Below are 12,704 nucleotides of genomic sequence, written 5' to 3' on the forward strand. Positions count from 1 at the left end.
TTAAAGTGACAGTACATCATTACTCAATGGGTGTCAGTCAGAGTAAGTGATTGACAATCTCAACGAAACTCCAAACATGCAGACATTTGCATATTTTCTAGGAATCTACGGAATATCCTGATAAAGACTTAGACCCGTAGGCGGCCCATACACACGTGGCAATACAGGCTATTTTTGTTTCTATCTCCCCTGAAGGTAGAACAAGTTATCAATCATTACCAGACCAGGGGCATCGCTCTTCATCTTCAAGAATCTCTTGAAGACCCAACTCTTCAAAGAGTAGCCTACCTCCTCTGCCAACTCTTCATGTGACCCTAACATGCATGCCTCCCGCATTCACCATGGACTTCGGAGTACGTACACAATTTCAACTTCAAGACCAATATTTGCCTGTTTTCACAAGAACTACAGAAAGAAGCCTGTCTGTCAACAGGAAGCGTCACTACACATCACAGCACCCCTGTAGCTATGTTAAAGCTGTCTTTACATAATTCATGAGACAATATGAAGAACAAATTTCATTTTAATTTTACAGGTTGAATTGTCAGTGTCACATTTAAATATCATGGATGGTTGCAGTATGAGTGGAGTGCACTTAAATGTCCATTGGAGATGATACTAAAGCAGTGTTTCTCAATGTGGTCAGCAAGCTATCCCTAGTGGTCCAAGAGCAGATGTGGTGCAATCTTGTGAGCAGATGTGGTACAATCTATCATCTTTTATATCTAAGGCAAAGTTGTGAGGTCACATAACAGAATTGTTTACAATATTGAACCAATTATAGTGAATCTAAATAGTATTTTTGGAATTGTCTGTTTAATCAAAGATCCTTGATTACTCCACTTCAACCCTCTCATGGTTTAATCTTGCAGCAGGGGGGTTTTGAACATTCTAAGATGAACCCAGACAGGGCCGGTTCTGTGGGGGGAGCAACCACACCGGGCGCAGGTCTGAAGAGGGGGCCCCCCAAATATAACCTTTCTGTGCTGTAAGTGCAGTGATTGTTAATGGTGTGTCTGCAAAGAGGCTCTGTATGTTGCTCCTCCTGGCAGTTTCTCCATTGGCTGATAATGATTCATTTTCAAAAATGTCAAAAGTTGTGTCGTCGTCAAAAGTTGTGTCGTCCTTTAATATAGCCCATGGTTAAAATGTGAGATTCTGTTTTACTAACCAAAACAAATGTCGGTAAATAAATCTGGTCGCCAGAAAAGAAGAGAACACAAACGAAACACAAGGTAGAAAATACAAAAAAAGAGGCAGAAAATGCAAAGAAGGTACCCTACGGTTCTTGGCCTAATGTTCAGGCCGTAGGAGGATATTGAGGTGGATGAAGCTAGCGCATCCACCACAACAGACGCTTAAAGTTTTAAGGTAAGATGATAACTTTACAGTAGCCGCCTGTGGCATGGTTGCTTGTAACTGTGTCATGTGATATTATTTTTGAATTGGTTGTTTCCTCTGGTACACACTCAGCTGTTTGGTGTATGCATGCATGCATAGGCCTTGGCTGTATGGGCCCCCCGGCCCAGAATAGCATAGGACTGGCCCTGAACCCAGATATTCTAGAACATTCATTTTACAACATTCTCATGACATGGTAGCCTGGCAGACTTCAACAAGCCAACAATTGCGACACTGTCTATGTAACTATGCCAGTTAATTTATGTCAAAAAAGATCAGTGATCAGATAGATGAATTATTAAAAAATTATTAGCTTAGTAGTATCATAATAGGATAAAGCTGTCAAGACGATTAGTGCTGTCGAAGCTGTCAAGATGATTAGTGAAAATAAAATAAAATACATCTTCTGACGCAAGAAGCAAGGTATAAATGTTATGTAATATTGAAATAGGCCTATTATTTATTTTATTTTATTTGTTTTCATTTATCTATTTATTATTACTATTATTATTATTTCTTTTTTTTTGGGGGGGGGGGGGGGGCTTGGGGGCTTAAATAGCCTTCTTGTTGCACACTTTTGTTGACCAAACACAGTAACCACAATCTTATGATGATCTCTCTCTCTCTCTCTCTCTCTCTCACTCACTCTCTCTCTCTCTGATGTATCCACTTAGCTAAATAGTAGTTTGACCTAGAATAATTTTAAGGATTTTGGGGTTATCCTCTTCGTGGCTTAGTATTATTACACAATGCACAAGCAGATTGGGTGTCAAGTGTGGACAGGGAAAGAAAAAAAACACACATTTGGGTGGGGAAGAATGGGATCCTGTCATGCGAGTTAGAGCTGCACAATACAAAGAGGGTGTGAACTTGTGTAAGAGCGAAGCAGGGATGGTGATGGTTGAGGGTGTGTTCCCATCGATGAATGTGTACATGACTGTAGTGTGTGTGTGTGTGTGTGTGTGTGTGTGTGTAGAGAGAGTGTACACTTCAGCAGGCGGGGACCTTTTTGCAAAAGGGTTGGACCTGTTTGGACGAGGGCTTTATAAGAGGATGGCACAACATCTCAAAGTGTGTTCTGACAGAAAAGCCTCTCACAGCTCCTACATTCCCTCTCAGTGCAAGAAGGCAGGTCTCCAGACAAAGCTCCAAGGATGGGAAGACATCAGTACTACCTGGATAAGCTGTCCCGCACCTTCCAGATCCGCAACAAGCTCATGCGTCAGGCCCTGGCTGAGTGTCTCGGGACCCTGATTCTTGTGGTGAGTACTCTGAGAGTGGCTGTCTGGAGTATGGTGGAACGTTGGCTCCATCGTTGGTGGAACGTTGGCTCCATCGTTGGATGGTTCCATTTGGCTGCGTGCAGGAATGTTCTGTTCAGAACTTCTTTGGGCCAGGACAAACGTTTGCCGTCCAAAAGAAGGTCAAAATAGATGAAATTCTGACCACAGAGTTGTGTGGGTTGTGTGATGGCATTTCATTTGGTTCAATTATATTCAGGTTCTCAGAGACACAATGCAATTTTAGAAGCAACTTAGGCGACAGCTGGTGAACAGACAGGCTTGTAAAACCTATCCTCCTATATGTATTGTACATCACATGTGGAAGTTGCATAGCTTCCGCTTGCAATCTAATGCCTAGATCCTGTTACTCAGATGTGCATAACCTGTATTTGAGTTGACTTTTCTCTGTTGACTTCAGCCTTAATAACTGTGTCAGTGTCAGTGTGTATACACAAGTCTCCTGTCACCTGAGCTCTGCTAGCAGACATTTAAAGAGCCAGTATCATAGATATGGAAAAAACAGCAAGTATACCATGTCATTCAAAGAGCCAGTATCATAGATATGGAAAAAACAGCAATACCATGATGCACCATTTCTCTAAAAGGTTGTGTTCTTCTCTGTACGTTATCTGTTTGAGAGCCCTTTCCCCATCACTGTTGTGATGTTTAAGGCAACGAATGCTGTACTGGTCGAGGACACCTATTGTATGAAGTTAGAAAAGGGCCAATGGTGTGCTAGTGGCTCCTCGGGAATAGATGGATGAATGGAAGACACGTTCTCAGCATCCTGGTGCACATCCCACCCAAAGCAATTCAGCTGAAATGAGGTGGAGACGGAGTCTTATCAGAGTCGTTAAGACAAATAAACAAGAGGTAGACAGGCAGATTTCCTGCTCCAAAACAAACATCCTGACGACATCTGACAAACATCTTTGCTTCCTATTTCGGCCCCAGAGTTCCTGCTTTCCATGGTCAGTTACATACGGTTCATATTCATTTACAGTATCTACTGATGAGTTCTCAGGGATGTTAGCTTACGAACCTGTATGGTGAGAAGGAAATGTCTTTGTAAATAATACTTAAAATGAGTGTGTGAAATCATGACTAGGCACTAAATGGTAAGAGAGGATTTGGTAAGAGGCTTATGCATCCTACACACAGAACAATGTGTCAAACAGACCATAGAGTATACTTAAGCATATTTTATTCTGGTAAATGGTGAAGTCAGCAGAATCCCTTTTAAATATGGTGATCTATTTATAGCCCTTGAACCTCTAACCCTGAATCTCTAAACCACACTCTGAACATTATCCAAGCAGTAGCGGTGTGCTTTATGTTTTCATTGGCCCCGGACTCAAAACCAAAAATAATTGACACTCATACTTCCTCCAAAGCATTTTGGTGTCGTGTGTACGCATGGCCTGTAGTAGATTTCCAGACCTGGATTCTTATCTCAAACACAAAAGGACCTGATTTAGCTGATGTGACGCGATAGGGAGTGACATGTCCAAAACCAGTGACGACACTAATTCTACATTCCATAACTGTTTCTACTCTGCTCCGGTGTGTCATTTTGGCACATGCCGGTGACTAATACTGTACACGGGTCATAAATCAAATAATTAGCTTAGGCTGGCTATGAGCCAAGGCTTACAGGATGAGAATTCATACTTCACAGGTGTATGTGTGAGTGAGTGAGTTAGAGAAAGAAAGAAAGAAAGAAAGAAAGAAAGAAAGAAAGAAGGAAAGAAAGAAAGAAAGAAAGAAAGAAAGAAAGACAGGGGAAGAAAGTATTTTTCTAAGAGCGTTTTTCATGTGCGTATTTATAGAATGCTAAGTTCAGATAAGAAGTAGCAACCATAAAAGAAAGGTAAACTCTGTCATCAACCTTATCAAAAGAACTGAGTAGTTCAAAGTGGTTTATAGAGAAATATGATCTCAGCACCAAGTGGCAATAATGCACAACAAATCAGCGATCCTTCAATATTAAAGGTATATCAATCTCATGTGATCATGGTCACACGTTCCAGCTCATTACCTAACTGACACATTTAGCTGACTAGACTTATGTTTACTTGTCTAATTGTTTTGTGGATGGATGACTGACAAAACAATTAGATTGTTACCAATTAAATCCACCTACAGAATTAATACAACTAGAATAGACTCGCAGAGGCTTGTCATTCCTACAGTATGTCAGGTGAAGAGGGTCACTCACTCCTGTCCTCTCCAGTCTCAGAAGATTATCACAGTTATCCTGAACAGCCCTTCTTTGTCCCTCAAGGTGATGGTGTTGAGAGGTATAGGTCCGTTTGTCCACAGCTTTGAACTGGAGAGAAATGTACACATGGGGCAAACTCATGTCCTTGAGATTCTCTCCTGACCATTCTGCCCTGTCATAGCTGGCTCAGTGTTCTGAACAGAGGAACCAGTGTGACAATCAGGAAAGATCTCCTCTCACTCTCTGCTCATTGGGTCATTTGTCTGAATACCTGTGTGACTCATTTTAAGTCCAGTTTTAGTGTAGTAACACCTGAAATGTTTTGACTAATAGCACATTTCACACACACACACACACACACACACACACACACACACACACACACACACACACACACACACACACACACACACACACACACACACACACACACACACACACACACACACACACACACACACACACACACACACACACACACACACACACACACACACACACACACATGGAAATCAATCAGCCAGTCATGCAGGAGTTTTTAGGCGGGCAGATTCTCACGGATAGATTACAGTATTAGATAGATAGGCATAGGCAGATAGATGGATAGATGGTGTTTTTCATGGGGGGGGGGGGGTTATGACATACCACAGAGTAGCACCCATAATTCCATTCTTCCCATAATCTAATACTTTTTAAATGTCATATGACATTTAGAATGAGTTGTTATACCAGAGTCTCCCCTTTGGTTTTGTGACACAAATTCCAAAATTGTGTTTGTGTGGGTGATGAGAGCCAAATCGTCTTGTTGTTAAATGACTGGCCTTCACATAATTGCACTCAACAAGAACGATGTTCAGATGGTGTCTTGATTGCAGGAGCTCTTGAGGAGAGCACTAGACTTGCATGCACACAGAACTAAATTGAAGGGTTGGGATGTGTGGTTTCGCTGTGACGCTGGTGGTCCAACTTGTTAAGTCGAAACGTAAGGCTGTGAAAGTAACTTTCTCCTCTTCTCCTCCCCACCCCTCCTCCTCCTCCTCCTCCTCCTCCTCCTCTCTGCAGATGTTTGGCTGCGGTTCCGTGGCACAGCTGACGCTGAGCAAGGGCACACATGGCATGTTCTTCACCGTTAACTTCGCCTTTGGCTTCGCCGCCATGCTGGGAATCTTGGTGTCTGGCCAGGTGTCAGGTACGCGCAAAGCCTCGTTAAATGAGATTCTGAGCCGCCGCGCTACGTGAGCTCACAGCTCCGCGCATACTTACAGTAGATCAAAGAGGCCTACCGAGTTTCCCCTGCCAGGACGTTGTTGTTTGGATACTGCTTTTTCGCTGGTGTATCTCTTGTTGTGTCTCACTGAAGTGATGTTCTGCTTATTCTGCTCAGGCGGCCACCTCAACCCCGCTGTGACATTCGCCCTTTGCCTCCTGGGCCGAGAGAGATGGAGGAAGTTTCCCGTCTACTTCCTGGCCCAGACCATCGGTTCCTTCTTGGGCGCCGCTATAATCTTTGGTCTCTACTATGGTGAGTGTGAGCCACTGTTGCCCAGCACAACAGTATAATTATTCTACTCGGATTCGGCCAGTCGGCTTAATGCTTTATTCTTCAATTTATTCCAGTAGAACACTCTTTAAATCCTCTCATTAAAGTTTTTCTCCGTTTTTGTGGAATCTTGTCTCACAAATATGAAACCATGTTATAGCCAAGCACAGTTAGCCAATTGTGAATGTATTGGAAAATATATTTATTTTATCAGTACAGTTTAATGTGCTTTTAACATGTATTTATAATGCACTCTTCATCCTCAGATGCCATTTGGGACTATGCTGGAAAGATGCCAGATGAACTGTTGGTTGTGGGTGAGAAGGCCACTGCTGGGATATTTGCTACATACCCGGCCAAGCACCTTACCGTCGTTAATGGTTTCTTTGATCAGGTGAGTGGCTGCGACTCATGTATTGATAGAATGAATGATTGAATGTCACCCTCAAGCTCTTTCAAGTGCAAACAAGCCCTGTTGCACAATTGAAGGGTTATTAGAGGTTTTATGATGCTTCTCACCAGAATTTGAATACTTGCAAGCTAAGACATACGACCACAGAATAAAATATGGATAGTATTAAACTTGCCTGGACAGCGTTCTCATGCAATAGACACCAAGGATTTGGCGTGAGCAATGGATTACTTATTCAATGCAAACCTTCACTAAATAAGGGTTTCAGATGTCAATTTTAATGGAGCTCCGGTATAGCCAAATACCGTGTGTGTGTGTGTGTGTGTGTGTGTGTGTGTGTGTGTGTGTGTGTGTGTGTGTGTGTGTGTTGTGTGTGTGTCTGGTACATATATATATATATATATATATATATATATATATATATCAGTCAAACACAACAAACAGTGACTGACTCCAAGATCACCACCCGTGTCTCTAACTCTTCTCTGCTTCCTTACAGACCATTGGCACTGCGGCTCTGATCGTGTGCATTCTGGCCATCGTGGATCCCCACAACAACGCCGTCCCCCCCGGCCTGGAAGCCTTCACCGTGGGCTTCGCCGTCCTGTCCATCGGCCTCTCCATGGGCTTCAACTCCGGCTACGCCGTCAACCCGGCGCGTGACCTGGGGCCGCGTCTCTTCACCGCCATCGCCGGCTGGGGCCCGGAGGTGTTCACGTAAGTCAGCCGCATTACTCACTTGTCGTCAGGGGATTAGTCATCCAGGTTGTCGGACCGGCCACCTGTGTCGCTGCATGTCAACACCCTAGCACCATGCCAACGGGATTAAAGGGGTTGTTAGGTGTGAATCAGCATGTGAAAGTTTTGCACTGTGACACACAAGGCATAATTGTTGACATTAAGTATCGATGAGGAAATATTCCTTTCACTCCCTCTTTTTCTTTATAACTTATATCCAAACCTTTTTTTTTTTCAAACTAGGGCGAGGAAATGTTGGTTCCTGGTGCCAATCTTTGCCCCTTTCCTCGGCTCCATCGTTGGCGTCATGGTCTACCAGCTGATGGTGGGTTTCCATCAGGAGGGCCAGTCGCGCGACGAGAGAGCTACTATCGAGGAGACGGTCAAACTGAACGACGTCAGCACCGAAAAGGACGGCAAAGACGGCACCGTGGCATGAGACAGTCATCATCGTCTCTATCTCTTTTTAGAGGAAAGTGCCGAACTCAAGACACCGTGTCTCTCCCTGTTTGATGAACCAGAGGTGGCAAAGTTCAGGTTCAGAAAGTGAACGTTTTTTCACCTACACCTACACCTATTTGTCAAGAGCCATATGACATCTCTCCCTTTAGTTCTACCTCTGATCTTACAATACTCCCCCAACATGTCCCCAGGGCATGGCTTTCTTTTAATCTCTCTGAGCCTGAAGTTTACACCTTTGTGTTGTTAATGTAGAGGAAGCACTAAGCAGCTTTGTTATGGTCCTAAGTTTTTCGTCCTTTCTGCTCTAGTGTTTCTGATTTGTCTGTGCAGTTTAAGAGGACTTGGTTAAGGGAGAAAGCAAGGATTGTAACTCTGTCTTAATCATGTCTGGATAAAATGTGTATTTACTGCCAATTTTAAGGAAAAGAAATACAGAGTAGTTCAATAGAGGCACTTGTACATTTACAGTGATGCAGATTGATAGTATTTTTCCGGATTTACATGTTGTATTTTATTTATATTGAAATGTATTTTTTTGTTATCAATGTTTGAATATCCCAGTCACATCTCTACATTTTGTATATCTGAGAAATAATAATTTCCAGTATATTTGTATTCCTGTAGAGGACAATAAAATGTTTCTTTTTTTGTAAAACTGGCATTGGCTCCCTTGATTGACATTTCGACATTCACTCATCTTCATGTTATGAAATAAGCTAAATGATAGCTGAAAATCGATAAAACCCCCCCCCCCCTGATTTCAGTGTGTATCCTTACACTTTCAATCCTGTTCCTTATTGTAGCCCCATTCTGCATTAGTTTTGTTCATCTTGATGCGAATCATATGCCCTTTTTCAAAAATATTAATTTACATGTATCAGGTGCTTTCATCGAAATAGAAAAGTAATCCAACCAGAGAGCACATAGCAGCAGAATGCGTTCTCTCCGGGCATAGAACCCATCACCTGTGCAGCGTTAGTGCTGGATAATCTAGGAATTCAGATGAGTTTTACTCCAAGTGCTGAGATTTGACCTTTGGCTTGACAGGTGCCACAGAAAGTACAGCTGCTGAGCTGTTCTGTTGAGCATTTCATGAAGTAGGAGGTTCCCCTCAACTTCTGCACTCAGCTGCTTGTTATCTGTGAGATCAGCATCACATGGCTCTCCCTCGGGTTCTCATGGTTTTCCTGGCCTGTAGACAAGTTTTCGCCTTTCGCATTATTTGGCCCTTTGTGGTTCTGAATAGCCTCGAGTCCTAGAGTTTCAAAACCCAGGCACCTTCGATCCAGTTTTCGTGACAAGACCCTGAATCGCTAAAACCTTTGCCTATTGTTTGGCAGGTGTTGGGCCCTAAACCCTGCCGGTGTATAGTGTCATAATAAAGGCTTTTGTGTGTATGTGGGTTGAGTTCTGTGCTGAACGTGGGGTTTCACAGATTTGGTTCAATGTTCTCGTCGTTCCTTTGTGCTTTATCTTTGATGCGTCTTCATATCCGACTCCCAGAAGGAACTGAATTGGGTTATGCTCTGCCTCCCACTTGGCCAAACACCTCATCTCTCCGGACTGTGAACTTGAAATGGAAAACTACTCAAGGGATCAAAAACCATGCCTGTGCCCACAGATCTGAGACCGTGCCCATATTCAATGTGTCAATGCATTAACCATTAACTGGGGCTTGTGAAAGTTGTCGAGGCTTGCCTTTTTCGGAAGGCCAAAAAGAAAATGTAAAAAGAGCACACGGCAGCAGTTACACGACAGAGACTGTAAAGGTTGTTGAGACCACACAACGTGGCATTTCTCCATTTGTATTCTGTGACATTCCAAGGGGGATAATTTTGGTATACAAGATGACATACCACCTATGCCCATGAACTCTTAGCAGACTTGAGGGATTTATGGAGGGATGTTTCGGAGATGTTCTTTCAGCTACGCTGGGCTGTGTTTTCTCAACATGAATGTTACCATGAGCCTCTAGATTTTTTTTTTTTATGTTTACAGAGCTTTACTTGAACTAGAGGGCACTTCCTCTGGACGTCCCACTCCCAGTGGTGCTGGTTTCATAACAGGTGCTGCTACTGCTGCCGGCTTGGCTAAGTTCACACTGCTGTGTTGTTTCCTGTGTTTTGGCCTTCTAAGGTGTCTTAATTGTGCGTCTGCATTTAAAAACTGGCGTCTCAGCTTTTCACGCCGCCTTGCCCCACTTCTTCCCTCCGAGCCCAGATGCACATGTGCGTGCCATGTGTGTGTGTCTACGTGCACCATGTGTGTGTGTGTGTGTGTGTGTGTGTGTGTGTGTGTGTGTGTGTGTGCGCCCACCTCTGAGGAGCCAGATCACAAGGAGCCTTAAATAACACGTCTCAAAAATTTTTTTTTTTTTTCTGTACGTTTTTCGAGAAACCTCACGAGACAACCTCACTGCTACAGGCTTGTTTTCGTACTCACCCAGGATGGCTCTGGAATAACTTGAATTCTGAAGGTCTTCGTAAATACATTGCACAGCATGAAGATTTCCAACAGGACATCACACCTTATGCCTTCTGCCCCATATAATCACAGGGGGGGCTTGCTATTTTGGCAGACTTGATTTCCTAGGAAATTTCCATAAGCTCCACCAGAAACAAAATGACAAGGAAAACCCATGCCTTGTCAACAACTAATATGGGGTTTGCCCTTCAGACATGAGAGATGCAAATTGATTTAAGCTATTCCCACAATATCAGTGGTTGCCTCAACTTGCCTGTCCCAGATTAGTGCTTTCTTGTGAGAGCACTCTCCACCTTTAATGTCCTCAAACATTAAACAAACATCATGGCAAACCATTTTAATCAATGATGACCACAATCACACCTTTGCTCCACATTTTCATATTTGTCCTCACAAAACAGGCCTTTCAATGTCGTACAGTAGGTACATGCTTCAGCTTGATCCATGACTCAGGTTGTAGGCTATGTCTACGTGAATGTTCCCACAGTTGTCCAAACCTGTACCTGTACTAGCGGAGGTGTGTGACCTACAGTACTTTCCTACTTCCTACTGTGTCAAAGCCAGCTAATGGCTGTGTAAAACAATGAAAAACAAACAAACTTTGTTGCCGTTTGCATGTGGTTTGTACATTAAATACAAAAAATTTTGTCCGATGACCTTATTCTGATAGGTGGCTAATAGTGTTGTCTGAATAATAGCCACAAATGTCTCTACTCTAAATGAATGCAAAGCTTTGCTAAAGGCTCCTCATTACAGATTCAGAGTATCTTTTCCACCGAATGGAGGAAATCCAATTTAAGCTTATCAGATGATGGGTTCCCATGAAGTACAGTAGGAGACTGTTCCATTGAATCCTTTAAAAAAAGAACAGTTCAGAACAGAGTGTGCTGATGCAAAGTCACATTTTTTCTGTGTTAAGGACTATGCCGCAAAATTATAGCATTTCTATTACTGGCCTCTACCTCGCGGTTTATAAACCAAACTCTGTTTTCATATCTATTAGAGGGTTGTGGTTTTTAGAGCAAAACTTTGTAAAAAGAGAAAATTAATATACCCAGTGACAGTGGGTATATCATTCTGACAGTGCTGCAGAGCCTGTTCCCCAGCTGTAGTGATACTAGCCAATGTTTCTCCAACGAAAGATGAGCAAGTCAGCTTGTGCAACTGTACACTAATCATTATGACTGAGATTACGATCTAGACTTTCAAGAGCAGACAGATTCTTCCGACTTAAGATAAGACCACTGCCTGTCTGACCGAGAGAAATTACACTATACACCAGCTCTTACACACGGGTGTACAAGTGAGCAGGAATAAACACAGACGAGATGACGTCAGAGACAGATTCCCATTCCCCTGACCATTCTGCCAGTAAGCCTTACTCATACATCTTTGTGTTACAACACACCAACACTCTCTCTTTCTATCCATTGTCTTTATCTACGTTATTGTGCAAATTAATTGAAACTAAATGTGAAGGAGACAGGCTCCATTTCACCAACAATTAGCAAAAACACACCTGTGAAGTAAAAACGACCATCATAAAATAAACGATGCATTCTAATACAGATTTAAAGGAGAAATTAATAGAGGTCAGTTCTTCCAGCTGTTTGAAGGTAGCTGAACATTTGCAATGGAGTTGGACTGGGTTTACATTTGACTACATGTTGTACACCTTTTTTTAATAACAAAGTATGTGACACCTACAGCTGTTGAATCTCTTATGAAGTGTAGCCAAGGTCCTCTGGCCCTCCTGAAGGCCTTCCTGAACCCATTGACCCAACAGAGTGCACTCTCACAGAGACACACACACACACACACACACACTGGCACTCACACACACGCGCAGATAAGTGATGTAACTAAACATTCTAGATTTGTATCTTTATACAATAATAAATAAATTAGAGGCGCTGCCATAGCGAGAAGACTGTGCAGCTTACACTGAGTAGGCAGTATCTGCATCAGGAACCACAGTGACCTCGGTCTGTTAGGATGAAAACATGTAAAAATGACCAACTGCCAAAAGGAATTTATTAGTATGATATGTTTCACTGATAAATCATTAGTTTCCTTTCAAGTTTTTCTCTGCCACTTAGGCATGGGCCGTTTCACATGTAGAGCGTCGAATCAGATTTTTACATATAGATGAGCCAGTTAGTT

The 12,704-nt window shown here is 42.8% G+C and overlaps 1 protein-coding gene across 1 annotated transcript; it reads left to right on the forward strand.

The window, feature by feature from the left end:
• The first annotated feature begins 2,487 nt into the window (after positions 1–2,487).
• aqp3a (aquaporin 3a) lies at positions 2,488–8,712 on the forward strand. The gene is made up of 6 exons (XM_062542770.1): positions 2,488–2,663; positions 5,968–6,094; positions 6,290–6,427; positions 6,712–6,839; positions 7,357–7,574; positions 7,839–8,712. Exons 1-6 carry the CDS (start codon positions 2,556–2,558, stop codon positions 8,032–8,034), a joined length of 915 nt encoding a protein of 304 aa, XP_062398754.1. The 5' UTR covers positions 2,488–2,555; the 3' UTR covers positions 8,035–8,712.
• The last annotated feature ends 3,992 nt before the right edge of the window (positions 8,713–12,704 follow it).

The sequence above is a fragment of the Sardina pilchardus genome, chromosome 8 (assembly GCF_963854185.1).
Source record: "Sardina pilchardus chromosome 8, fSarPil1.1, whole genome shotgun sequence".
Taxonomy (NCBI): domain Eukaryota; kingdom Metazoa; phylum Chordata; class Actinopteri; order Clupeiformes; family Clupeidae; genus Sardina; species Sardina pilchardus.